Below are 25507 nucleotides of genomic sequence, written 5' to 3'. Positions count from 1 at the left end.
AGCGGAACTCTTAGATGATTAAAAAAAGTCCTGGCCAGAGCAAATGAATGAGGTCGGAAAGACGTTTTTCCTGCTCTTCTCCAACGTATCCATTTGATTTTCATCTATTAGTATATTGCACTTGTATTTGTAATGTATGAATGTGTAGGACAAAAATTTGAATCCATTTGCTACCTTCTCTGAAATATAAACAGAGAATGCAACGCACTACTTAAATTATGATGAAATCGCAATTCCAACATAGTTTAATCATCAACGCCTATTTCTGCTGATAGGTATCTAAACTCATTGTCAAAATGTATCAGAGTATCTCCAAGTTTCGATCGAAAGGAACCGTTCACGGTAGCTCAGTCGGTAGAGCGCTCGCTTCGTGATCGGGAGGTCGTGAGTTCGAATCTCGGCCGCGACTGACCTAAGACGATACAAAATGGGTAGCAACTGTTCCTTCGCCATGCGCTCGGCACTTTGAAGTGAAAGTTGCGGGTCCTTCGGATGAGACCTTAAAAACCGAGGCCCCGTGACACGGCAGGCGTTGGCACGATAAAGATCCCTCAATGCTCAATGGACCTGAGCGCCGAGTAAAGGTCAAAATTTGAAGCCCTTCACGGTATATGGTGACGTCTCTATATGAGTGAAAAATTCTCGAATGGGACGTAAAACAAAATACAATTATTCAATCAATCGAAAGGCTGTTACTTCATTTTTATCTCCATCTTCTGGAAATTCTATATACGATTTTGACTCTATTAGATCCAAAAATGAGAATGGTAATTGTTTTAATGGGGTCTTTCTCTAATGCCTCCAAAAGCAAAATATTCTCACCATTTCTTGAATAAATGACTTCCATACTTGCCATATTGAGCTCAAACATGCATCAATATGACTGTAAAAACTAAAAACTTATGACACAGACGGTTTTTCTGCTATTATGAATGGCGTACGTGATATTATCTGCTATCCCTGTCCCTGGAATAAAATCACGATGATGTATACACAGCCTTAGATTGAATTCCTCTTCCAAACGCGTAACCAGATTGATGACGAATATTCTGTCTTTCTCGGCACAGGCACTTGGGGTATAGAACCCCCCCCCCCCCCCCCCGCTTTTCCATTTTTTTTTCCATTTTTTTTTCTTTTCAAATCTGGGGTCCAGTCACCTTTTTCCTATTTTTATATTTTAATATGCACTATATATTATCAATAATGTAACTCTTTTGTCTCTATATGTTGTTTTAAATATACCGTTTTCGACTGATACATAAAAAGAGAGAAGACTTGCAACTCTTTTCTCGTCGTTTGCCTCACCTCGCTTAAACTTCGCCTGATTATTTATCTAAAGCATAAGACCACATGGGATATGCATACATCAATAAATTTGTTACACATTCCTCTTCCTTTTCATATTTCCATTTAATTTTTTATGTGCCCTCGATTTGTAAATATTTCGATTAAATCAACCGCATCTAGGGAAAATTTTGTTGATGTGCACTAGCTGGGTCTGGCTTTCTTTTCACTATTTTTTTTGTTATTTTTCCCTCGAAACGTAATACATATATCTCAATTTCCACCTATATCTATAAAGAATACGACTGGCGGTGATTGTTATGATAACCAAAGTTAATGCCGTCTTAATGACAATGATAAGACTATATGAGGAACACTGCTTTTACAAAAGTTGGAATAATCTGATATCTGAGAATCGGATCTTTGTGGAATTCGATAAAGTACATATATAATCATTAAAATGAAGAAAAACAATGTTCTTTAAATGGAGAACCCATTTCACAAATTCCAAGTTTCCACAATCGCATTTCAATTTGTTGCCCTTTAAATGCAAATAGACAATCTTCTCTTGTGATTCTGCGTCTAACATATTTCTAGTTTCCTTATTCATTTTCGATAACTGGTTATCGGAGAGGTCTATATAAGACAGACGAACCATATGGCTTATGGGGACTAAACTTACCCAAAGAATTATAACTGAGGTTAAGATTTTCAAGTTGGATGAGATTTTGAAATATTTTTGCCGGAAGTTGAAGGATCCTGTTTCGAGTTAGATTCAAAGAGGTTAGCTTACGTAGATTTTGAAATATTTTTCCCTCGAAGTCATTTTCCAGATTCACACCAAGTGCATTATAGGAGAGATCAAGATGGGACAAGCTGTGAAATCTTCAAAAAATCTTGGTGAGATATAGTTGCAAAAATTATTAGAGAAGTCCGTATGAATTACAATTTCCATGCCAGAAATGGGCCCATTTAGTTCGTAAATAATATTGTTTTGCAAATGAAGCTTTGACAACACAGGTTTACTAATAAATTTGAATGAAAAGTCTTGAAGTGTAATTTTATATTATCGTGAAAATGCACAGAATGTAGTGTAGATGGCAGGAAAATTGTAATATTTTTTGGTCTCAGTAAAAGTCTAGGCCATCTATTGTTCCTTTTCAGACCCCTATGCTGGTTTTCTGAGAAATTCGCACGAACTGGTCGAGTATCATTGTAGCTCATGGCAATGTCTCCTTTAAGATGATGAAAAGAGGACTGGAAACTTGCATTGATGGTCACTATTTTGGACAAAGCACCGAATTCTACTAAATATATTCCAAAACTGAGTTTGTTATTGATCAGATTTAGATGATTTAGCGACTTACACCCGATTCAACGCTGTTGATTCGATTGGACGCCAAGTTTAGTTCATCCAAAACTGTATTCTTAAGGCCAATGAGATGATATGTTTTAACGATGAAACTTACTCCGTCATTTTCTTCACCAGTTGATCGGTCCCGGTCAAGATCCTATCAGATGGAAGACTTTTCGTTGCTCGATCACGTCTAATTATTGTTACTGAGTATCATTATTTATTTATTTTTTTTTTTTTTACCAATTTTCTGCAGTAGATTTCTCGAAAATGCCTTGATGGGTTTCTATGAAACTTTCAGGAATAATAGTAAATTAATTATCCTTGAATTTTTTTTTTTTTTTTTTTTTTATGAATTTGCCAACTTCTCTTCCGGTCGAGAGTTACGGAAGATTTCCTATTTTTAGCTGACCCTTTGAACAGGCGTTTTCTCAAAAAAATGGTCAGAAATATAATCATGAAACTTTCAGGGATGATAGATTTTGACCTGAAAATGTGATGTATAGGGGTATCATATATATATATATATATATATATATATATATATATATATATATATATATATATATATATATATATATATATATTTGTTTTGATGACGTCACTTTTGGTACCGAACTTTACGTAACATAGTGATTTTCTGAGGGTCACTTTGTCCAGTAGTTTGAAAATCCAAAACCTTCTTTGTGCTGCACTCTCATCTCATCGTTTAAAATCAAAACACGGTAAACTTACGCTTAGCATTTAAATTGTGTATTTAACTAAGAAAACAAAAGTCTCATATACATGATTTAAATAATGAAGGCTAAGTTGCAATCACAAACGTTACAAAATTCACCAATGATACAATTATGCAGTAGTAGATTATTTTTAATGCATTTCTGATATATCCACATAATTTTTATTATCGGTTGATAACTGTGTGTTTATAGGCAATATGTTTAATTATAAACTGATTTGCATCGCCATCTGTAAATGATATCATTAGTATCATACATGAAGTTTAAAGCATTATCTGTAGCACTGTTTTTTGAATAATGATACAAATATTCCATTAATGGACACAAACTCATCCACACATTCTAAATTATGCCATTGGTGGATATTATTTCATAAGTCACAACCGCAAATGTCTCCTTTACTTTTTCTCTCCATTACGAGAATCAAATACAAGTCCTTATATCAGTTTAATATGAATCACCTGTTTATGAAATATCCTTGAAGGCACTAGATCAATTCAGCCTGTTGCACTTCGTCTGGACTCTGCCCTGTTTCTGACCTTGCTAAAGGCTACATTACTGTTTTTATACTGAGTATACTTATACATGTTTTCATTAATGTATTTAATGATATTGACATTTAATGTATTTAATGATATTGACAATTGACATTACTAAAAACATCACTTTTGACCGAGTCGAAACACATTTTATTATTTTCAATTGTAAAACAAAATTATTTTATATTTAATTCATAACTTTACTATCTCTTAAGGCGTTTCATAAACTTGGAATGCATTTCATTTTTTGTCAAGAGATTTGTCTTTTCTCACATTGTATCATTTGAGTGTTTGATGCTTTGCATCTGTCAAAATATCAATATAGTTTCGACACACTACTGTTTATGTGGGAGAAAACATGCAATGTAACCCATGGTGTAACACAGAATATCACTGCCTATGTTTCAACAACTGCCTTATTCATACATGTACAATACTTTGAGGTATTGAATTTACTCAGCATGTCATTTTAAAAACTTTAAAAAATCAAAAGTGCATTTTCTTAATATCAGCAAAATCCGAAACAGAGAAAATGAAAAATTAAGAAGATGTAGTTATTCAGAACGACACAAAAGTGTCATCAATATGTGCTTGATTAGCAGAGAAGGCAATTGACCATTCCATTTTCTCCATACATCTTGCCATATAGACTGTACCTTTCGGTTGTTCATATACCACAACCTACTAATCTTGCAGCATCTAGGGTATCATAAGGAACATAAGAAGACAAAAGAATGAAAATATCAACCAAAAATGATAAGACTTTAATATACAAAAGTCATTTTGGCAGATCTAGATGCATGTAAGTGTGTTCTACATTATAAAAAAGAATACTCCGAGAATGACGCAAATTTCTTTCGTAGATATACTTAAAAATAAGACGTACATATACATTTCAAAATTAGATCTGTAAACATTTAATTTTTTTTTTTCAAAAACCACATATTTAATTAAAATGTTTTGTTAATTGCTGAAACTGTTTATTTCCATTACATAAGAGTGACAAGGCAGAAGAGTTTTTTTTTTTTTTTTTTTTAATTTTAGAATTGGCATATTACAAATTTCAAATTTATTTTCTCCTGTGAGTTGATTAGAGTTTGTTATTACACTGATCCGTGATATGTTTTCCGTCATTTATCCAAATGGCACAGCTCTGTCAACAAAAAACATCATATTGTAAATTATATGCATGTAGTAGATAATCAAACAGCAGAGATTTGTAAAATTTAATCTCCCTTTAGAGAGGTAAATAAAAAATTATTCCCCTTATTTATAGGTATTAGCAAAATACATTTGTAAATATTATGGATCATAAGTGTATTAAATACCCTAAAAGTGATCAGTAATGTAACACTAGTTGTTAGCCATGAATAATCTGTTTTGTTTTGCTTCTGTTTTATTGTTTTCATATTCATTTGTTTTTTATTTGTTGTTTTTTTTTATCATCAGCCATTTCGCTGTCTTGTATACCATGAAATCGATACAATGTTGAATGTAAAAAAATATCTTCTTTTAATTTTAACAGAATATGCTATTAAATAATGAAATTTTAAGTTTATATTGACAAAGAATTTATGCATAGGAAACGAAATGATTATATTATTTTGTTTTGCTATATTCTTTCTATTAACCTATTCGAAAGTATGTATGCAGATCTCTGTGTCGACATTTTTTTGAGAATCCGACATGTTGGAATACCACGTGCAAGTTGTAAAGCGGGAAGGTCTTGGTCATAAAGCAAGATGTAAGCCCGGAAGTGTTTGGTCCAATATGTTCTCGAAAGACATATTTGATCAATAGCGCCCTGCGTTAAATTTCAGATGATGTGTTAAGCAAATATAACGTATTTTAGTGGACGACTTAAATGTACATCAACTTCAATGATAGCACAGGTATGATAAGGTAGCACCCAGATCATTATTCGGCAAATTTACACTTTTTGGTAAAATTTAACATTGATAATTAAATCAGAAAGCCACGGATAAAACATGTACTCTTATTATTCATTGTATAGGCGTCAATAAGAAATTCTCCATTACAACGTCATCATGTGACATATATAAATAGAAAATATGCCGTAATGAAAATTGAAAAGTTTAACACAACCCCAGGAATAATTCAATTCTGTTTGTAGAAATATTTATGTAAAAGCATCCTTTGACCAGGAAAAATACTGCTAGAATCATCTTCTCCAATCACAGAGATTATTCCACATTTTCGCATGAAACATTATCATTTTTTTTTACATTCATTAAGATCGAAGAAATTTCATCAATTCATGTTAACCACACGATTCCAGAAGCACCTTATAGAACAAATAGAACACAAACTCCAGATATCGACAAAAACTACGTTTCAAAGTTTGCGACATAGTGTTGAACTTTTGCTTCTTTGTTTTCAAGAACGAAAGGGAAAAGGCTGATCGGATTATAAGACACTGCCTGTCTTCATTACAAGATACAAAATGATGAAAATAAATCTGCAATCCTGATTCTTAAACTCTAATTCCTTATGAAACAAACGTGATATTTTAATCTATATGCTTTGAACTCCCATTTTATATTTTATATTATATTACATGTATTCTCGTTCCGTCTCATTTTCACTAGGCGATTATTTGTTCAACAGCTATGACGTCATGACTTACGTATTTATCCCCAGTGACAAATACCATTCAAAAATAACAAAATTTTGTTTATATTTTATTTTGCATGTCTTCATTGATTTCGAGGACTTAAAATGAATCTTTAAATGTAAACAATAAGAAATAGTTATTAAGGGGAAAGGTTGGACAAGTTTGGATAGTACAAGCTCTAATAAGGCACTCATTTTTGATCTGACTAAATAAAAAATAAGTAAAACAAAAGCTGTATAATAGTTATGCAAATCGTTAAGCTTAGATGTTCTATCAATACACTCATCTCAACTTTAAAAAATCAATATTCTTTGGTCAATAATCTGAGTTAAAATTGCCCTTAAATGTATATTGGATTAGACAGGTTAAAAAGTTTAAGCATTGAAACAGGCTATAGAAAACTAAATATGAACAAAATCATTGTAGCTCAGTTAAAATATATAGATTTTGTAATCTCTAGAAGTCTCTTAACCTAGTCTGAGCCAGAGTATTTCTTGTTTTCGCAAAATTAAACCCGTAAGGTTGATGGCTATATAGTATATTAGAACCTATAATTCTTTATAAGCCTAAAATATATGCCGCTTACAAATACATAAACTTTATGACTGTTTACTTGTAGATCTCAGTTGTTCTCATTTTTGTATGATGGTTTCGATTTTTTCTATGACACCATAAAAATTTCATATTTTAATTGAAAATCAATTTGATTTTGTTTTACCTTGTCAATTCGTGTTTCGTTTGCTTGATTGTTTAACGCCCCGTTGCGACCTTTTCTATCATATTGAGACGCCACCACCTGCCGGTGGAGGGCTGCAAATTTAGACCTGTACTCGGCACTTACGACCCTTGAGCAATAACGTTTTTATCCGAACGACCGGTCTCCACGTCAAACTGTGGATTTACTCCGCGCCCCTACACCAAACGCTCTTACCACTTCGCAACACGAGCGGCCCTTATCAATGCACAGCAGATGCATAATAAAAGATTGTTATGCTTACATTTGTTCCTGCAAACCCAATTGCAGAATCTTTCATTTCGAAAATTGTTTGCATTTCCTCCACAGCATCCGTAGATAAACTTACGGCATTTCCCTGTTCTAGTGTCGTAATAATACCGGGGACAGGAGCCTTTGCACCGACCGGGATCCATAGGTAAACTACAAACTGACTTTCCTAAATTGTCAAGAAAATGAATTATAATAAAAACATTTCATTCGATATTTTATTATGATATGTATCAAATATTTCAAAATTATTACTGATAGAACAGATTTTCATGCAGTAATTTCACATTGTTTTTGTGGATTCACAACTCTTCAAGATGTGGAAAGTATAATAATATATTAAGTGAATATTATACTCAAGGCATTATAGAGCATTTAATCTTTTTTTTTTTCCTAGAAAGTCGTCAAAGTTGAGTTTAATTGTACTTCCCGGTAAAGCATCGATTTTGTTTTAGTAAAAAGCATACACATGCGCACTTTGCCTACCTGAGGGTCGATGAGGATATCCTCGTCCAACAACTGTAGCCTAAAATAAAGTGATGGCGTTATTTAAAATAAAAAGATACTAAGTTCATTATATCATTTTTGTATCGTTTGCTTTGAGACTAATGTGTGCTCTGTTCTTTATACGAAAAACTACACCGGAATAGTTACTTATCATCTATAGAAACGTTACATGCATTAAAAAGGAAAAATGACTCAGAAGCTTTGAATATAAGGTTGGATATTTGATCAATACCACCCCCCTCCCCCCCCCCCCCCCAAAGCCAATGGTCGGGCGGTGTGCCGGTGAAGGGCATCAAATTTAGACCGATACTCGGTACTAAGGGCCATCAAGCAGTGATGGTTCTTTATCGTGCAAATGCCTACAATGACACGAAACCTCCGTTTTTAAGGTCTCGTCCGAAAGACCCGTAATTTTCACTTCTAGTGCCGGGTGCTTGACGAAGGAACAGTCCCTACCGATGTATAAGTTCAAAAGACCAAATCAACATTAATGAAAAAAAATATATATATATTAAATCTAATCGATTTTTGAGGTTTTTTCAACTAACAGAACAGTGGAACATATTTTTTTTTTTATCCAAAATAGAAATATGATTCTTTAAGCACTTGTTTGATATGAAATTCTATTAATCCAATCTGCCACTCGAGGATTTAAACATGCGTATTCACCTATTACTGATTATACCACTTACAATGTGCATTTTGCACCACAAAGACAGTTAATATATGAAGAATCGGGAGGGTTTTAATGACTGAAAGTTGAATTGGTGTATAGGTCGTTTTATTCGTTAAACCAGTTAAGTCATCTTGTTAGATCAGATTCAGTGTTAATATAAAAATATCGGGTAAATTTTACCGACTTTGAATTTGTGCATAGGTCTTTTTCTCCGATCACTAGATAAGATCATGTCACTTTTTATCAGCAAAAATATCCTAATAAAGCAAAAGAAGTGGTACAATGAACCTGTTTTACTCTTCTCTTTAAACTATTTGTGTACGTTTCACTATGTACATTGAATAAAAAAGAGTAAAACACTTATTATCCTTAAAAAATTGTATCATTTTTTTTTCACTAGCTTAATTACTCATTTTGAATGGGTAGCTTGAAGATAATACTTTTCCCTCTCGAGGAAAAAAGAGAAAGAAAAAATATCATGCAATTTCCTACTGAGCGTTTAAAACTGAAAGCAAGTACTTATATATACATTTTTTTAAATACACAAAAAATGACTAACTTTCAAAGGTTTATCCCTCATTTTGGCGTATTATATGACAAATAGTTTTGCTTGTCAACTTATTTAGAAAATGTCAATTTTAGAACTCACATTTTATGTATGTTTATATATTGTTAAATACAGATTGTTGGGGGTTAGCGCCGAACAATGAGCGGGTAAAGGATGATTATTTTAAAAAAAAAAAAAATGAGTTTCCAGATCTGAAAATAAAAAAAAAGGTAGCTTCATATGAATTCTTTCGTCTGAAACATTGACGCAAGGTACAGCCAACATGAAAGAGTATATGTTAAAGGATGCAATAAAGCGTTGTTTATCGATGGAGAGCGAAAAACATCACCAAAGAAGGAATCTTTTTAATATATAAATTATATTTGTTGATTTCCTGAGGATAAAAAAAAAATTTAAATCTTGTGTTTATTTTGTACTTTACTTTTCCATTGAGTACACCTAGCTTGAAAAGATACTTTTAAAAATGAAAACAATATTTACTTACGATTACAATGGTCAATACCAAGCCAAGTAAGAACATTCGTTCCATAATTGCTTTTTCATATCGTATTAATAAGCATACTTTATATACTTTTCAGCAAACGAGAATCACGTGATTTTAACACGTGTTCTACGTGATTTTTTTTCAACGATGTTTACTAATCAATGTTTCACGATTCTGCTACTGTACCTACAGCTACAACATACAAATGTGAGTATACGTAGAGTAACTCCTGAGTGTAGTGATATCATTTGTTGTTCGTTTGATTTAACTATTGATAATTATCCTCTGGAAGTAAACCCGCTATTCCTCTTTCCCAAAAAATCGAATGAAACAGAAGCAATTATACATCCTTGGCCATTTATGTGTTTGAGTTTTGTTGAAACATTGCTTTTGTTGAATTAATTTTTTATAATTCTATGTGTCAATATAGCAAAGAGAAATAATTTGAATGCATTAGAAGAAAAAAAATGTGTATTTCTTGGCTGATTTACTGGGTTTCGCTTTTAGGTTTGTTCGGGTTTTTTTTTCGGATTTAAAACATAACATTTATTTCAGAAATTGTAATTATCAAGCTTAAATAGACAAAGATGATTTTCAACAATCACCTTAAAGGGATCCACCAACATAGTACATGTACAGGTCATGGTAGCCTAGTGCTTGAGCGTTCGCGTCGTGATCGGGATGCCCTGGTTCGATTCTTTTCCGCATCAAACCTTAGACGTAAACATAATTAGTGTTTGTTCCTTCGCCAACCGCTCGGCACTGGAAATGAAAGTCACCGGTCCTTCAGATGAAACCTTAAAAACCGAGGTTCCGTTGTAGACGTTGGCACGATAAAAAACTCTCACTCCTCAAAGGTTCCTCGTAGAGGTGTAAATGGAGTCCTTAACGGGTATATGGTGACGTATCATATGAGTAAAAAAATCTTGAATGGGACGTAGATCAACAATCAATCATAAACATAGTTTTATGCTTCAAAAAAGCAAAAAAAGTATTACTGATACCTATAAAATGCTCATCGCTACATAACTATAATAAAATAGAGAACTGCATGACATGTTCCAAAGATAAAAACAATGGATAGAATTTTTTTTTCTGAAATAAATATGTCTTTACATTTAAAGAATAATGAAAAAAAAATTATGCAAAAATATATACATTCTTTACTGAAAGTGAAAAAAAAACAACATAAAAACACTCTAATTTAAGATATGTAAAGAAAATTAGATGTAATCTACTAAGAAAAAGGATGTAATTGAAACTCTGCATTAGTTTAACAGGACAATATACAAACTCAAAACCTTTCTCATCGGTAGGGTGATATACCGTATACATAGAATTTTTAGCGAGAATCAAATTTTGCGATTTATTCCTAAAAATTGAGGATCAGTCGGCAGAGTGCTCGCTCCATGATCGGAAGGTCCTATGTTCGAATCACGGCCGCAACATACCTAAGTCGATCAAAAATAGGTAGCAACTGTTCCTTCGGCATTTTGAAGTGAAAGTTGCGGGTCTATCGGAGGAGACCTTAAAAACCAAGGCCCATTGTTACGGTAGGTGTTGGCACGATAACGAACCCTCACTGCTCAATGGCTACGAGTGCTGGGAAATGATCGAAATTTGAAACCCTTCACCGGTATATGGTAATATATCTATATGAGTGAAAGATTCTCGAACGGAACATAAAATGACATTCAATCAATCAATCAGTCATCGATGTTCCCAGGAATTAATGTGACTGCTCAGCGTCGCTCGATACTAGTGTCGGCCGATCATGTTTTTTTTTTCAGCCGACGAAAGGAGAAAAATTTGGTCGCTCGACCATCGGCTAAATTGTGACCCAGGTATAATAGGCGATCATATTTCAAAATACAGAGTTATGACCAAGACGTAAGAATTTGATAGGTTTGTTAAACGCACAGCGCCTACTATCCTTCTATCTACGTCCCCATTTTATTTTCTGAGAAGTGTGTTGAATCAGAATATTTCGAACTACTTGGGGAATACTGAAGTATATGCAGGGTCAAGTGATTTTGATTTACAGGCCAAACACGTGTGCACTTCGTGTGAAAATATAGGTTGTGACTGACTTTAGATTCAAAACAGATTTATTTAAAGAATGGATGTGACTTATACTGTAAACAATTAAATTAAGATGTTAACGGTGCGACCGTTGGGACGAGCGCGGTTCACTTAATTTTAAGATACGCTTCTTCAAACAACACGAGACAATTGGAACCTCTAGATTGTGACGTCACATGACGTCGCATGTTAGCTGCATTTGCATAAACGAAGTTTGAAAAGTGCACGGTTTTAACAAAAAAACGTTTAATCTACTATCTGTATGCAATATCATTAAATTGAGGTGAGTTTATTTTTTGTGAATTTCTTGTTGTTGCTACTGCGAGAATGAAGTTAGCAGCGAGAACAAGAAGCGTTGCATTGTGGGTCTCGAGGTAATTCTGGAAAACAATGTGCGAAGTCCGAATTTTCTCTTCGCCCAGGCGTTTTCGTTAGAGCTCGCAATGCTGCGCTCGCTATTAACATTTCTTTGGTTCTTGTATACATTGGAGACGTGGGGTTAAGAGGGAATATCTCTCTCTCTCTCTCTCTCTCTCTCTCTCTCTCTCTCTCTCTCTCTCTCTCTCTCTCATATATATATATATATATATATATATATATATATATATATATATATATATATATATATATATATATATATATATATACTATTAAATTTAACATTTCAGTATCATAATCTTATATTATTGAAAAAATCTACCATTACACAATACAAAATTCTGCATATACTGTACCTTTTACCACATATTCAGGATTTAAATCTATAAAAGATATATAGATCAATGCCTATTTGATCCAGCTTCTCCAAAATATAAATCAAGGCATGTAAGGGGGGGGGGGGGCTTCAAAGGTAGTATTAAGTTTAATGAATCATTAGATTATAGCAAACTAGAAACGTCAGTTGAATTATTGTAACAATTCTTTACTTCAAAAAAACGACTGGCAGTACCTTATTTCGCAAGAATGTTCAATTAACTCCTTGGGTTGGATTGATTGGTGATTTCGTGTTGTAAATAATCTAACGATAAGTCTATAACATTTTGATGAAATAGAATACCCAAGTCTTATTAAAAGATTAGTCTTTCTTATAAGTGGCAGCTTTCTATTTATACGTAAAGGATTTCTATCTGTCACTTCCATTTTAGTGTGTGTAATAATTTTTATATGGAATATGAAACTCGGGATATTTGATATTCGAATCCTAGGATGTATTCAGAGAATTAAAAGATCGTCTGCGTTATAGAAAGCTTCGTTCCAGTCTCATTCTAGACAATATAGGAAAGATAAATTGCATGTCATCAGTATATATATTCTACAATTTGCTTGCCGGCATTTATCAGTTATTTAAGATATATATAAATGCATGTGTATTCTTCAGTAATACGCTTAGGAAACAGTGGATATGGAAGGTCTAAATATTTTAGATCGCGAGTGCAGACGTCTCTGACGTCATCAAACAATCTCTAAAGTTCTTTTATCACTTACAAGTTAGAGTTATCTTTCTTTGCATATTGTAAACACACTAGCTAAATGGGTATAATGAAGGTAACTAAAATCTATTAAACGTGTCATCCGATTTCAAAACAAATGATATATTTGGTACTTATAGACTAATCACTATTATGCATAACAATATCTTGAAAAGTATTAAAAAGTAAAAAAGTCAAAATTGACCGAAGTACATATTCACTTCCGGTTCGGACAGGAAGTGCTGAGCACGAACAGAGCAAACCTTGGTCATTTACAAATATCAGGATCTAGTACTCCTGAAACTTTTCCTTTTTTATCTCAGACTGTTTCTGAGAAAAACGCAGGGCAAAAATCCATTTCAAAATTTTAAAATCCGACCATAACCTAGGACCGGCAGTTAATTTTTCAAAAAACGGAATTTTGTATTATCCTGTGAAATTTTTTTTTAAAAATTTATCCAAACATCTCTAAGTAATCGCACTCACAAAGTTTTGGAGGAATAATAATGATGATAAAAAGAAACAATACATTTAATATAGTTGTTCCGCTGTGAATAAAAATAATAATAATAATACGATGAAGAAACAATGTGCTCTAAGTCTTCCGTTCTGAACGGAAATCCTATTAAAATCAACTTGTGACGTCACTCTTTTGTCCATTATTTTTTAAGGAATGAATTTAATAGCTACCCAATTTATACAGCGTAAAGTGGGTGGGGGCAGTTTACGCTTTATGAACCGCGAAGCGGATTATAAAAAAGCGTAAACTGTTCCAGACTACTTTATACCGTTTAAATTGTGAAGGTTTTAATTTCATTCCTCATAATTTAATTTTCATTCGTTTACTGTAAGAAAAAAGATGAATGCCTTTTTAAAAAAAAAAAAAAAAAAAAAAAAAAAAAAAAAAAAACTTTAAATTGTACAAAATGTAAATGTAACGTCAGGCGGATCAATACGTTTTTGATTTTGACGCAAGTCATTGTGACGTAGGAAACCCAATTTATACGATATAGAATAAATTTTATCCAATCAAATACCGCGTTATATCTAGAATTAAATTATTCAGAAATTGAGAGTTGCAAATTACATTGAAAAAGGAATTTGCTATGTTCAAATTCTTCGGAGTTCCCATGCCTCTATTAAAGAAAATAAAATAGAAAATTTCATTTACTAAAGTTTATTTTTATATTAAGAAAAAATCATTCAGGTACCACTGAGAATCGATCTCGGTACCTTCACCATGATAGTCACAAACTCTTTTCACTATGCTATCGAAGCTGTTGACGGACAACGGATTTAAATTAGTCTATTACGCTTTACTCCCCTCACTCTCTCTATCTATATATGAAATTCTACTAATTTGTAAAATATCTTCTATTTTTTTTTTATCATATATTAACAAGCAATAATTACAAGCATTTAAAATAGTGGATTTTAACCGGGTTAATATACTCAAAGCGTTCCATTCCTTAAAAGCAATGGGCCTCGGTCTCGACTCCATTACCTTTAAGGAATGGAGCGCTACTCGTACATTAACTCTAACATAATGAATAGTAGAATAACTATTACGTCTTTCCGTATGAAACGAAATAAAAGGAAAGAAAAAGGACTTATCGTTTTAGAAAGTAGGGGGAAAATATGTAACTGAAACCCTGCGTTGCTAAAACAACACAGAATAGATACTTTCTATTTCGGAATGGGATATCAATGGTGATTAACTGCAGTGAAAATAGAGCTAAATTTTATGGATCATAACAGGATGTACTTGGCGACAGATTTGTTGTCTGATTACGGACGCACAGATTTAAAACATTTTTTTCTATTTACAAGGACATGAATAAAGTTAAAATCTTGTTTATTTTAAAACATTAATGAAGATCATTCATACCTCAAATCTGTATTTTCTTTCTATAAGCAGATTGACAGCTGGGGACTTTGTGAAATAGAATCGGAAAAAATCAATGATGACAAAAGCCCGATTTGTTTTGAAATTTCCAATTTTTGTGTCTTCACAATCATTTTTTGCTTTTAGATAGCCGATCATTTCAGTTCTTAGATTTCCGATCTATGTTTGGTTCATTGTAGAACAGATCAAATATTATGCTCATTTGCAGCTGGTGATCAGGTACAGATGTACAATTCTGAATAATAATTTCTAAAATGTTGGATTTTAGGCAATAAGAGAGCTAGGAATCATTTAAACATATAATACGAATGAGAGAATACAAGGCGTTAAAGCTTTGTTTCAGAGGACACAAGATCTACCAAGTCCTTTTCTATCTTCAACTGGTGATTTCAAATGTATAATTTTAATCCGTTTTATTTTTTTATTTTTTTTATTTTATTTTTTTTTATTTTATTTTATTTTTTTTTTTTTTTTTTTTTTTTTTTTTTTTGCCCTTTGCAGTCATATGGCGTTTATGCATTGAAAACGGCGCTTTCATACATTGATGTTTTCTGATACCCGAATTTTTTTAATTGTATCAAATTAAGATAAATATGTAGTAGAACAGCAGAAACAAAGGTGTTGATTTGCTAATATGTAAAAACAACATTCATATTCTGCGATTTTTTTTCTTTCTTGATTTTTTGATTGAAATCTCCTTTATCAATTGATAAACGATTCAATAACATAGACATTTTCTTCTTACTTTCAATCAAACTCCACAGGCCTTATGTGGAAGAAGAACAAACGTTACAGCTAGGGTAATCACGCAGAGGCTGATTCCAGTCTATTTTGCGATTTTAATGCTTGTTGAGTAAATGATGATTTAGAGTATCATGGTGTTCAAAAGAATCTCCGAAAGACGTGTACTACGTAGACATATACTCAGATACCAAAATCAAAAGTCGGCAGTTTTCAATACAATATTTAAATTATCAGATGTTACGCTAAATGTTCACAGTAAGTGTCACTTATTTATTGCTTTACATTTCTGTGCATACATTCAGATCTAAGTGGTTTACCACTTTTTTTTTCTTTAGCATGATGGATTTACCTCTAGTCTATCAATATATAACACATCATATGTTTATGTTTTTTTCTTTCTACAGTATCTAGAATATGTATACCCTGTTGCAACCACTATTGAAAGAACGTACGTTCACTATTGAAATGGTTGTTTTAATTGTGGTTAAACATGCATTTCAAAACCGAACACAGGTTGCAACCACTATTGAAATAATATTCACTACTGAAATAAAATAAATCAATAGGAATTGAAAGAATTATTTTAATAGTTGTTGACAACGATTTCAATATCAAAATCGCAAAATTAAAAAAATAAGCTATTTTGATAATAAGAGTTATATAACTGATTATATAAATGCAAATATTGTAGCTTTTTATAATCCATACAGATATAGTGGAAAGAAGCCGCCAATTTCAGTTAATATCTTCACTCGTTTTGCTTTCTCATTTCTCATTGTGCTCTCTCTCTCTCTCTCTCTCTCTCTCTCTCTCTCTCTCTCTCTCTTAAACTATCACTTAACAGGATGTGAATCCAGATTTTTTTAATGCTATAAAAGGTTACTTTCTTTTCCAAATTAACACAGCACACATCACTGACGCAGGGCAAACGTGGTTTTTTTTAATCCCACTTAGGTACTATGGCTTATTTTCCTTCTATCTGTGAGCTTTTAATTATATTGTAGAATCTGGACCTAAGTATAGAAAATTAGACACGGGGTAATTTAAACACTATCCATTCTATAATAATAAACTTCATTGTTCCGATTTTAAACAAGGTGCAAGAACTGGTCCCGGGAAAACTACGGAGATAGGGAAGTTAGGGAGAGTTGCGTTTGTTCGTAAGATGTCGATATTTTCCTAATGTGAATAACTTTTTATACAAATGCAATAGAGTGGCATTTTTCGGTGCACAATTGAAAAAAAGCCTTATAAATATTAGCTAGCCACCAATGTTTTATACTTGTAAATTCATTGTTTTTAATACATCTAATTCAATATTGTCAATGACGGTCATATTGATTTAACCCTTTCCTTACCATGCATAGGTACTTTTAATTTAAATGCGTAAATCTATCTTTAAGTAAATCTATCTAGGCCAATGCAACGTTCTATCAGTACTAAGCCAAGGTTATATCAATACGTTAATACAATTCTATCATTACCGGCCTAAGGTTTGTTTGTTTGTTTGTTTGTATGTTGTTTAACGTCCCTCTAGAGAATTTTTCACTCATATGGAGACGCCACCACTTGCCGGTGGAGAGCTGAAAATTTTGTCCTATACTCAGCACTCACGGCCATTGAGCAGTGAGGGATCCTTTTTCGTGCCAGCATCTACTGCGACACGGAACCTCGGTTTATACGGTCTCATCCGAAGGACCGGTCTCCACGTCCCACAGTGGGATTCGAACCCGTGACGTAAGGATCCACTCCTTACCTCGCGACTCTAGAGTGAACGCTCTAACCACTGCGCCACGCGTGCGACTACCGGCCTAAGGTAACTATTAATTAATATTACGTTAATGTTATCCTCTCCCATCCAAGTTTATGTTGATATATTACTTTAATTTTATCTTTACTACGCAATGTAACATTGAAACGTTTTATTACTCCTTTCCTCACCACGCAAATATGATATTGAAACGTTAATACAATTGAATAATTGCTACACTAAGGTAATTTTCAATATAGTCCTATCCTTTTAAGCCAAGATATATTGTTAAAATAGTGATACTGTGCTTTCTAAGAAATTTAATATATTAAGTATTGATTATATATAATTTAGGGAGGGGGTTAGGATTGGTCAAAATGAGGACCAGCAGCTATTTTAATTAATGATTATTTTTTTTATAAATAACGAAGTGTTAATTTTTATTAAGAAAATAAATTTTTCATAAATAAGTGTTTACATTTCTCATTTTTGGGGGGCATTTCACAAATAGAAATTTTGACATTTTAATTCAAAAACAATTATTTTAGTTGTATGAAATTTTGTATAGGATATGTTGTTTAATGTTTAAACGAGGCGCGTACAACAAAATCTTCTGCATTTCAAAACAGCTGTACCACAGTGTGTTAATTGTAGGGTAAATTCTTTGTGTTCTGCCTATCAGATAAATATCTACATTGTATCGTCCTGAATCACCATATATAGTGATATGAAATTTAAACAAACACTTGGAAATAAAATACTTTGAATTAAAAGAAGATTACACACCTTGGTGGGTTTTTTAATTGCTTTATATTCAGCAGTTCTGAAATTCGAGATGACAAAAAAGTGGCCATATCTCAGGCAATGTGTTATTAAAACATACCTGCTGGAGCAATTGTAAACGAATGTCACCTTTAATTTACAACAAAATCAGTAATAAGTGCTAAATATTTGAAAAAAATATATCTAATAAATATGTCTTATAACTGTGATCTAATATATTATTTCCGATTCTATAAAATTAAATATGTTTATTCTGAATGTCGTGGCAAATTTCTAAAGAGTATCACACAATATGTCATTTATCATGGTAATTAAGGTCAAGATCTAGTAAATGAAGAGTGCCTACAGTTTTCTCAAATTTGAGAAACAAATTCCTTTAATAATCTTTTACAATTGTAGCTAAATAAATTGAGGTGTATCGGGAAATAATTTTTAGATAAAAGCAACGAAAAAACATATTTAAAACTGCCCTTTTCAATGAAAAATGAAGACAATCAGGTATAAAAATGGGAGTTTTCTGAATCTCAGACAAATAGAATGTATCAATATTGCCTACAATCTCTCAATAAACGGTTTCTCATATCTTCTTGACCTCTTCTTTAAAATGATATAAAATTGAATTTAGGTATCGGGGTTCCTTTAGAAATGATTTCAAATTGAATTCCATGAAAATGTGTCATTTTCTACTTAATTCTGTTATAGCCGTAAAATACGGTAAAAAATAAGATTAAATCAATTATGACGTCATAATGGATCTAGCACCAAAAGACAGATTAAACTCATTTACTAGATCTTGAGCTTAACTGGAGGCACACTATTCAAGATTCCGAACATGATAAAAATTCTCAAATTTCACCCAAAAAGGATTTTTCTCTATATTTTTTAGGAAATACAGCTTTTGATGGTTTATATACTTTCGAGTATTTATGCTACTATACTCCTAGTCTTCTACAGAAGAAACACACCAAAAAAAATCCCATTATAGGAAAGCAAACCTTTACAAAAAATTAGAGTATTTTATCATATTATTTTTTTTTTTTTTTTTTTTAACTTTCAATTTTTACATGATTAAAGTACTTGAGAGTAAATGACACAGATTGTAACAGGTTTCCTTCTCCTTTATTCATTAATACTTTGCCAATTATTGACTATAGTTTTTGGAATATGTTTGCCTGGAGTGACCTTTTGAAAAAAAAAATAAGGAATGTAAAACAAATATATTATTTTACCACGGCCTTATGCAGACGTCAATGTGAGAAAAGAGATTATCAAATAAAAATTCATATTGGGTCCAGGTATAAGTAGGAGAATTAATGACAAAAAGATAAATTATGTGAAAATGCAAGTGTAGGGCATTTTATTTCGTCTCAAACAAATTTTTTATTGTGTTCAAATAGATCGTTTGAAAAGGGATAAATTATAACTGATATTCTTAGCGGAACTCACAGATGAATCAAATAAGTCCAGTCCAGAGCAAAGGAATGAGGTCGAAAAGACGTTTCTCCTGCTCTTTTCCAAAGTATCCAGTTGGTTTTCATCTACATGTGTATTAGTATATTGTACGTGTATGTGGAAATGTGTGAATGTGAACGACAAAAAATTTGAATCCATTTGCAGCCTTCTTTGATATAAAAACAGAGAATGCTAAGTTCTACTTAAATTATGATGAAATCGTAATTTCCACAATGTTTAATCACCAACCCCTATTTCTGCCGATAGGGATCTAAATTCATTGTCACAAGATCTTAGAGTATCTCCAAGATTCGATCGAAAGGCTGTCACTTCATCTTTGTCTCCACTCTCCGGAAATTCTATATAAGATTTTGACTCAATCAAGTCCATGAATGAGAATGGTAATTTTTTCATGGCGTCTTTCTCTAATGCCACCAAAAGCAAAACATTCTCACCATTTCTTGAATAAATGGCTTCCATGCGTGCCATGTTGAGCTCAAACATGCACCAGTATGATTGTAAGAAATCTGAAGTTATGACACAGACGGTTTTCCTGCTATTATGAATGGCGTTCGTGATATTATCTGCTATCCCTGTTCCTGGGATGAAATCACGATGATGTATACACAGCCTTAGATTGAATTCCTCTTCCAAACGCTTAACAAGATCAATAACGAATGTTCTGTCTTTCTCGGCATAAGATACAAATGCATCAAAGTGATACAAATTTTCTAAAGCGTCTGGCTTTTTTTCACTATTTTTATATTTTTCCCTCGCCACGTAATACATATATCTCAGTTTCCACCTATATCTATAAAGAATACGACTGATGGTGATTGTTAAGACAACGAAAGTTAATGCCGTCATAATGACGATGATGAGAGTATACGAGGAACACTGCTTTTCCAAAAGTTGGAGTAATCTAATATTTGAGAATCGAATATTTGTGGAATTCGATAAAATGCATGTATAATCATCAAAATGAAGAAAAACAAGGTTCTTTGAATTGAGAACCCATTTCACGAATTTTAAGTTTCCACAATTGCATCTGAAATTGTTGCCCTTTAAGTTCAAATAAACAATCTTCTCTTGTGATACTGCGTCTAACATATTTCTAGTTTCCTTGTTCATGGTCGATAACTGGTTATCGGAGAGGTCTATATAAGACAGATTAACCATATGGCTTATGGGTAATTTAAACTCACCCAAAGAATTATAACTGAGGTTAAGATTTTCAAGTTGGAGGAGATTTTGAAAAATTTTTGCCGGAAGTCGAAGGATCCTGTTTCGAGTTAGGTTCAAAGAGGTTAACATACTCAGATTTTGAAATATTTTTCCATCGACGTCATTTTCCAGATTCTCTCCAAGTGCATTATAGGAGAGATCAAGATGGGACAAGTTTCTGAAATCTTCAAAAAATCTTGGCGAGATATACCTGCAAAAATTATTGGAGAAGTCCGCGTGAAATACACTTTTCATGCCAACAATGGGCCCATTTAGTTCATAGATAATATTGTTTTGCAAATAAAGCTTTGACAACGCAGGTTTACTAATAAATTTGAATGAGAAGTCTTGAAGAGTCATTTTATACATGTTATCGTGGAAATACACAGATTGTAGCGTAGATGGCAGTAAGATTGTAATATTTTTTGGTCTCAGTAAAAGTGTAGACCATCTATTGCTTCTCAGATACCTATGCTGGTTTTCTGACAAAGTCGCACAAACCGGTCGAGTATCATTGCAGCTCATGACAATGTCTTCTACTTTAAGTTGATGAAAAGAGGACTGGAAACTTGCATTGACGGTCACTATATTGGACAAATCACCGAATTCTACCAAATATATTCCAAAACTGAGTCTATTATTGGCCAGATTTAGGTGCTTTAGCGACTTTGGTAGATCAGACAGAACACCTGCCTCAAGGCTGTTGATGCGATTGGACGCCAAGTTTAGTTCTTCCAAAAGTGTATGTTTAAGGCCAATAAGGTGATATCTCTTAACAATGAAACTTACTCCGTACGTACATTGTAGATTCTCAAAATTTAAAACGCGAACAGAAGTAGAACTTCTTAAATCACTCGATATATTGGCCAAAACCTCCAGAGTTAGTTCCTGATTACTGGAAATATCAAGATGCACAATATTTGAGGAGTTATGAAAGGAATCCAGTTCAATCATCTGAAGCGAGTTTTTAGAAATTGATAAATTCCTCAGGAAACTATATTTTTCCAGTGATCGTCGATCAACAATTCTCAACCAATTTCTCGAGACATCCAAGTAAGCGACATTTAGAGAAAGATTGGTAGGAAAATTGCTAAGTCGGTTATTAGCAAGACTTATCCCTATGACCTCATTGCTAAATGAAGGTGCTGATATTAGATCAAGGTTTTCACATATTGCCCATAGCTCTCCCTTTATTTTTTGACATACACATTGTTTGTTTGACGAACAATCCAAGGAAATCACTAGTACTACTGTTGCGAAAATGACAAGAAGTCCAAGTTCAATCACCTCAAAATTCATTACTCTACAAAAGATTAAATACAGCTATAAGAATGATAATATGGAAGGGGTCTTCTTCCTCTTTATTTGGCACCTAGGAAAATGATTAAAAATAAAACTTGGAAAAAATGACAACATTAATTGAATGTATAAAATGATCTTGAAAAAAAAATAGAGGCCTAAATTTAAATCACCCCTGTTCCAAATTTAATTTTTAAAAATAGATTTTCAACCTTGATTTTCATCAACATCAAAGGTTTTAGACGCTTACGGGGAAAATACGAAAAAAAAGGAGGCATACTTTTTCATGATGTGAAGAAAATGTGACAGTTAAAAGTAACAGCAAACATTTATTATTACAATAAAAATTAAAACTTATGCATATAAATATGATGATTGATGACATATCTAATTTATTAATTTACTTTTAGACCACATACGGACAAGATGCTTTTTAAAATCAGAATATCACAGCATAATGCTCAAATAAGATACATTTCATCAAAAGTCATTTGAAGTTTCATAAATTTTACTAAACGTAATAAAAATATATAATGACAATAAAAATAGTGTCTCTTGAACATTGTACGGATAAATTATTCAAGCTTACATTTTTTTTTTTTAAATATAAATGTTTTCTGATTTCATATAAACTTTGAAAGTGGAATCCAAATGTATTGGGTCAAATATTAGGAATACTTATCAAAAATGTTGGCAAGGAAAATATAACTAAATGTTTGTGTCACTAAATATTTACTTTAACAGCTGTGAAATATTGTGAATAAATTATTCAAGCTTACATTTTTTTAAAAATATAAATGTTTTCTGATTTAATATAAACTTTGAAAGTGGAGTCCAAATGTATTGGGTCAAATATTAGGAATACTTATAAAAAATTTTGGCAAGGAAAATATAACTAAATGTTTGTGTCACTAAATATTTACTTTAACAGCTGTGAAATATTGTAAATAAACAAACATTGTGGTAAACAAGCATCATCTGAAGAAGATAATTTTTGAATATAATTCTTTCAAAGTTATCGATCTAATCAGAGAGTTGTTAGACTTTAAACATGTTGAAATTGTTTCATAACTGTCTCTTCAATACAATAGTACACATAAAAAATATGATTTAAAAATATAGATATATATCTATTACTTATTGTTCTAAGGCAACGAAATGTGATTAAGCAACAGATCACTTTTTTATGAAAAGTCTCAAAATTTCATTGCAATTTTCCAAATAAAAGTAAATTTACCTTGATTTTCACGTGTGCGATTTCTAACTCTTTTCTGCATTAAAGATCACTTGGCTTTAAATGCAGTTTTAACAATTACAGAATAATCATCGTCATTTGAAAGTGCAAATACTGAATCACGGGTCCTATAACCATATGAAATTACTTCAGATCAAAGATTAACCATATTTTCAATTTGTTTAACCTTGAAAAAAGAACAAACAATGAACGTTGAGAAACCAGATATAGAAATGGCAAAACCCTTGTGATTCCCCAGCATTTTGGAAACTATTTTCGCTCTAACATATAAAATTTCTGATCAAATGTTTTCCTTTTTGGCAAAGATTTTTGAACTTTCATTGCAATATCCAGAAAAAAAGAATCATCAGCATGAATTATATCTTGTGAAAAAAAAACCCATTACTTGTCAATATAAACAAACTTTTAAAGGGGGTCTTCCCATTCCTTTCACCGTTGTCGTTGATCACAGAACAGCCTGGTTGATACAAGAAAACAACCCATATGTAAGATTAATTACAACATCAATTTAAAGCCGAAATTTACTTAACATTTGAAAGCATGTGAAGAATTTCAAAAGATAGTGATTTAAGATAGATATATAAATAGCTGCAATTCATTTAAATAACGGTCTAGTTAGATAATGCATAGATCAATGTGAAATATGAGAAGCAACAATTGAAACATTGTCCATGCCGTCTTAGGTTTGAACACTAAAATATCAAACCTGAGGGCTTTTCCCCTCTGATTAATATTTAAGTGAAAATTACCCTCAGAAAAAAATTTTCAAGCAGTGCAAAAATATGAAGCAAAGATGTTTATATACGAGGGGTGATCAAAAAGTTCGCGAACTAATTGAATTACTTCCTTAAAAGAAATAAAATGAGGTTTCAGTGCTCATTATTTTTTAAAACAGTCCTCTCCGATTATAATCTGTCATTGTTCTGCCCATGCACGAATCACGTGATTCAGGCGGTCGCGTGACATGCTCCGTGGCGTTCTGTTCACAGAAATTAAAAGATTTTTCCGAGTCTCATATTTCTTACCATGCAAGTTATTTTTTAAAACAACAATAGTCCATCCGTCAGAAATGGCCAAATCTCGGCAATGGGATGGGCGGATAAGGGCATCCCTTCACAGAATTAGCATGGTGATCATCAAAACCCGAGACCTCTGTCTCGGGAACGTCGTTTATCCTATGTGGATAAAGTATGGACGACCTCTTTTTATCATAGCTCATATGTTTAAAGTCTAAAGTAAATGATATTTTAGGGATCAAATATTTATATTATTGTTAAGATATTCAACTATTTTTCTAATTGTAGTAACTTGGCTATCTTCCATAACAAATTGCTCAACTAAGGACACCGGCTCACTTCCGCTGGGCAACAGTTCAAACATCATTTTTAACCATCTCCCTGCCTTCACTAAAACAATCAATCCAATTAATGATTGAACTTCTGGTAAGTCATTTGTCTTCATAAACCTTGTACAAGTTATCATATTCTACTGCAAAGGAATTTCCAAGATATACGTTAAACTTTACAGCCGTTCGTTGCTCGAGTACGACTGAGTCAACCATTTTTTGTCAAAGGTCACCTACATATTGACGTCATTTTCACATTGTGACGTCACAAACACAGAGCAAAACATTATATAACACCTGCTATTTATAAAATATGTGTATGACTATATGTGTGCCAAATTTCATTCTGATCTGAATTGTGGTTTTGTAAAAATAGAGATAGTTCGCGAACTTTTTGATCACCCCTCG

General features: G+C 32.5%; 2 protein-coding genes and 1 pseudogene across 2 annotated transcripts; all 3 read right to left on the bottom strand.

The window, feature by feature from the left end:
- Positions 1 to 245: 245 nt before the first annotated feature.
- On the bottom strand, positions 246 to 2761 carry LOC133174554 (toll-like receptor 4; annotated as a pseudogene).
- A 2159-nt stretch (positions 2762 to 4920) lies between these two features.
- On the bottom strand, positions 4921 to 9835 carry LOC133174419 (PI-stichotoxin-She2a-like). Its single transcript, XM_061309543.1, has 4 exons — positions 9791 to 9835; positions 8042 to 8081; positions 7551 to 7724; positions 4921 to 5070 (listed from the first exon to the last, which is right to left on the bottom strand). Coding segments are annotated over exons 1-4 (261 nt in total). The 3' UTR covers positions 4921 to 5068.
- A 10378-nt stretch (positions 9836 to 20213) lies between these two features.
- On the bottom strand, positions 20214 to 22499 carry LOC133174553 (toll-like receptor 4). Its single transcript, XM_061309664.1, has one exon. The coding sequence runs from the start codon at positions 22497 to 22499 to the stop codon at positions 20214 to 20216; it is 2286 nt and encodes a 761-aa protein (XP_061165648.1).
- Between the last annotated feature and the right edge of the window lie 3008 nt (positions 22500 to 25507).

This window comes from Saccostrea echinata, unplaced genomic scaffold (genome assembly GCF_033153115.1).
Source record: "Saccostrea echinata isolate AGI-Se365-2 ecotype Australia unplaced genomic scaffold, CSIRO_AGI_Sech_v1 ptg000058l, whole genome shotgun sequence".
Lineage (NCBI taxonomy): Eukaryota > Metazoa > Mollusca > Bivalvia > Ostreida > Ostreidae > Saccostrea > Saccostrea echinata.
Note: the sequence above shows the minus strand (reverse complement) of the source record. Positions and strands in the feature narration are given on the sequence as shown.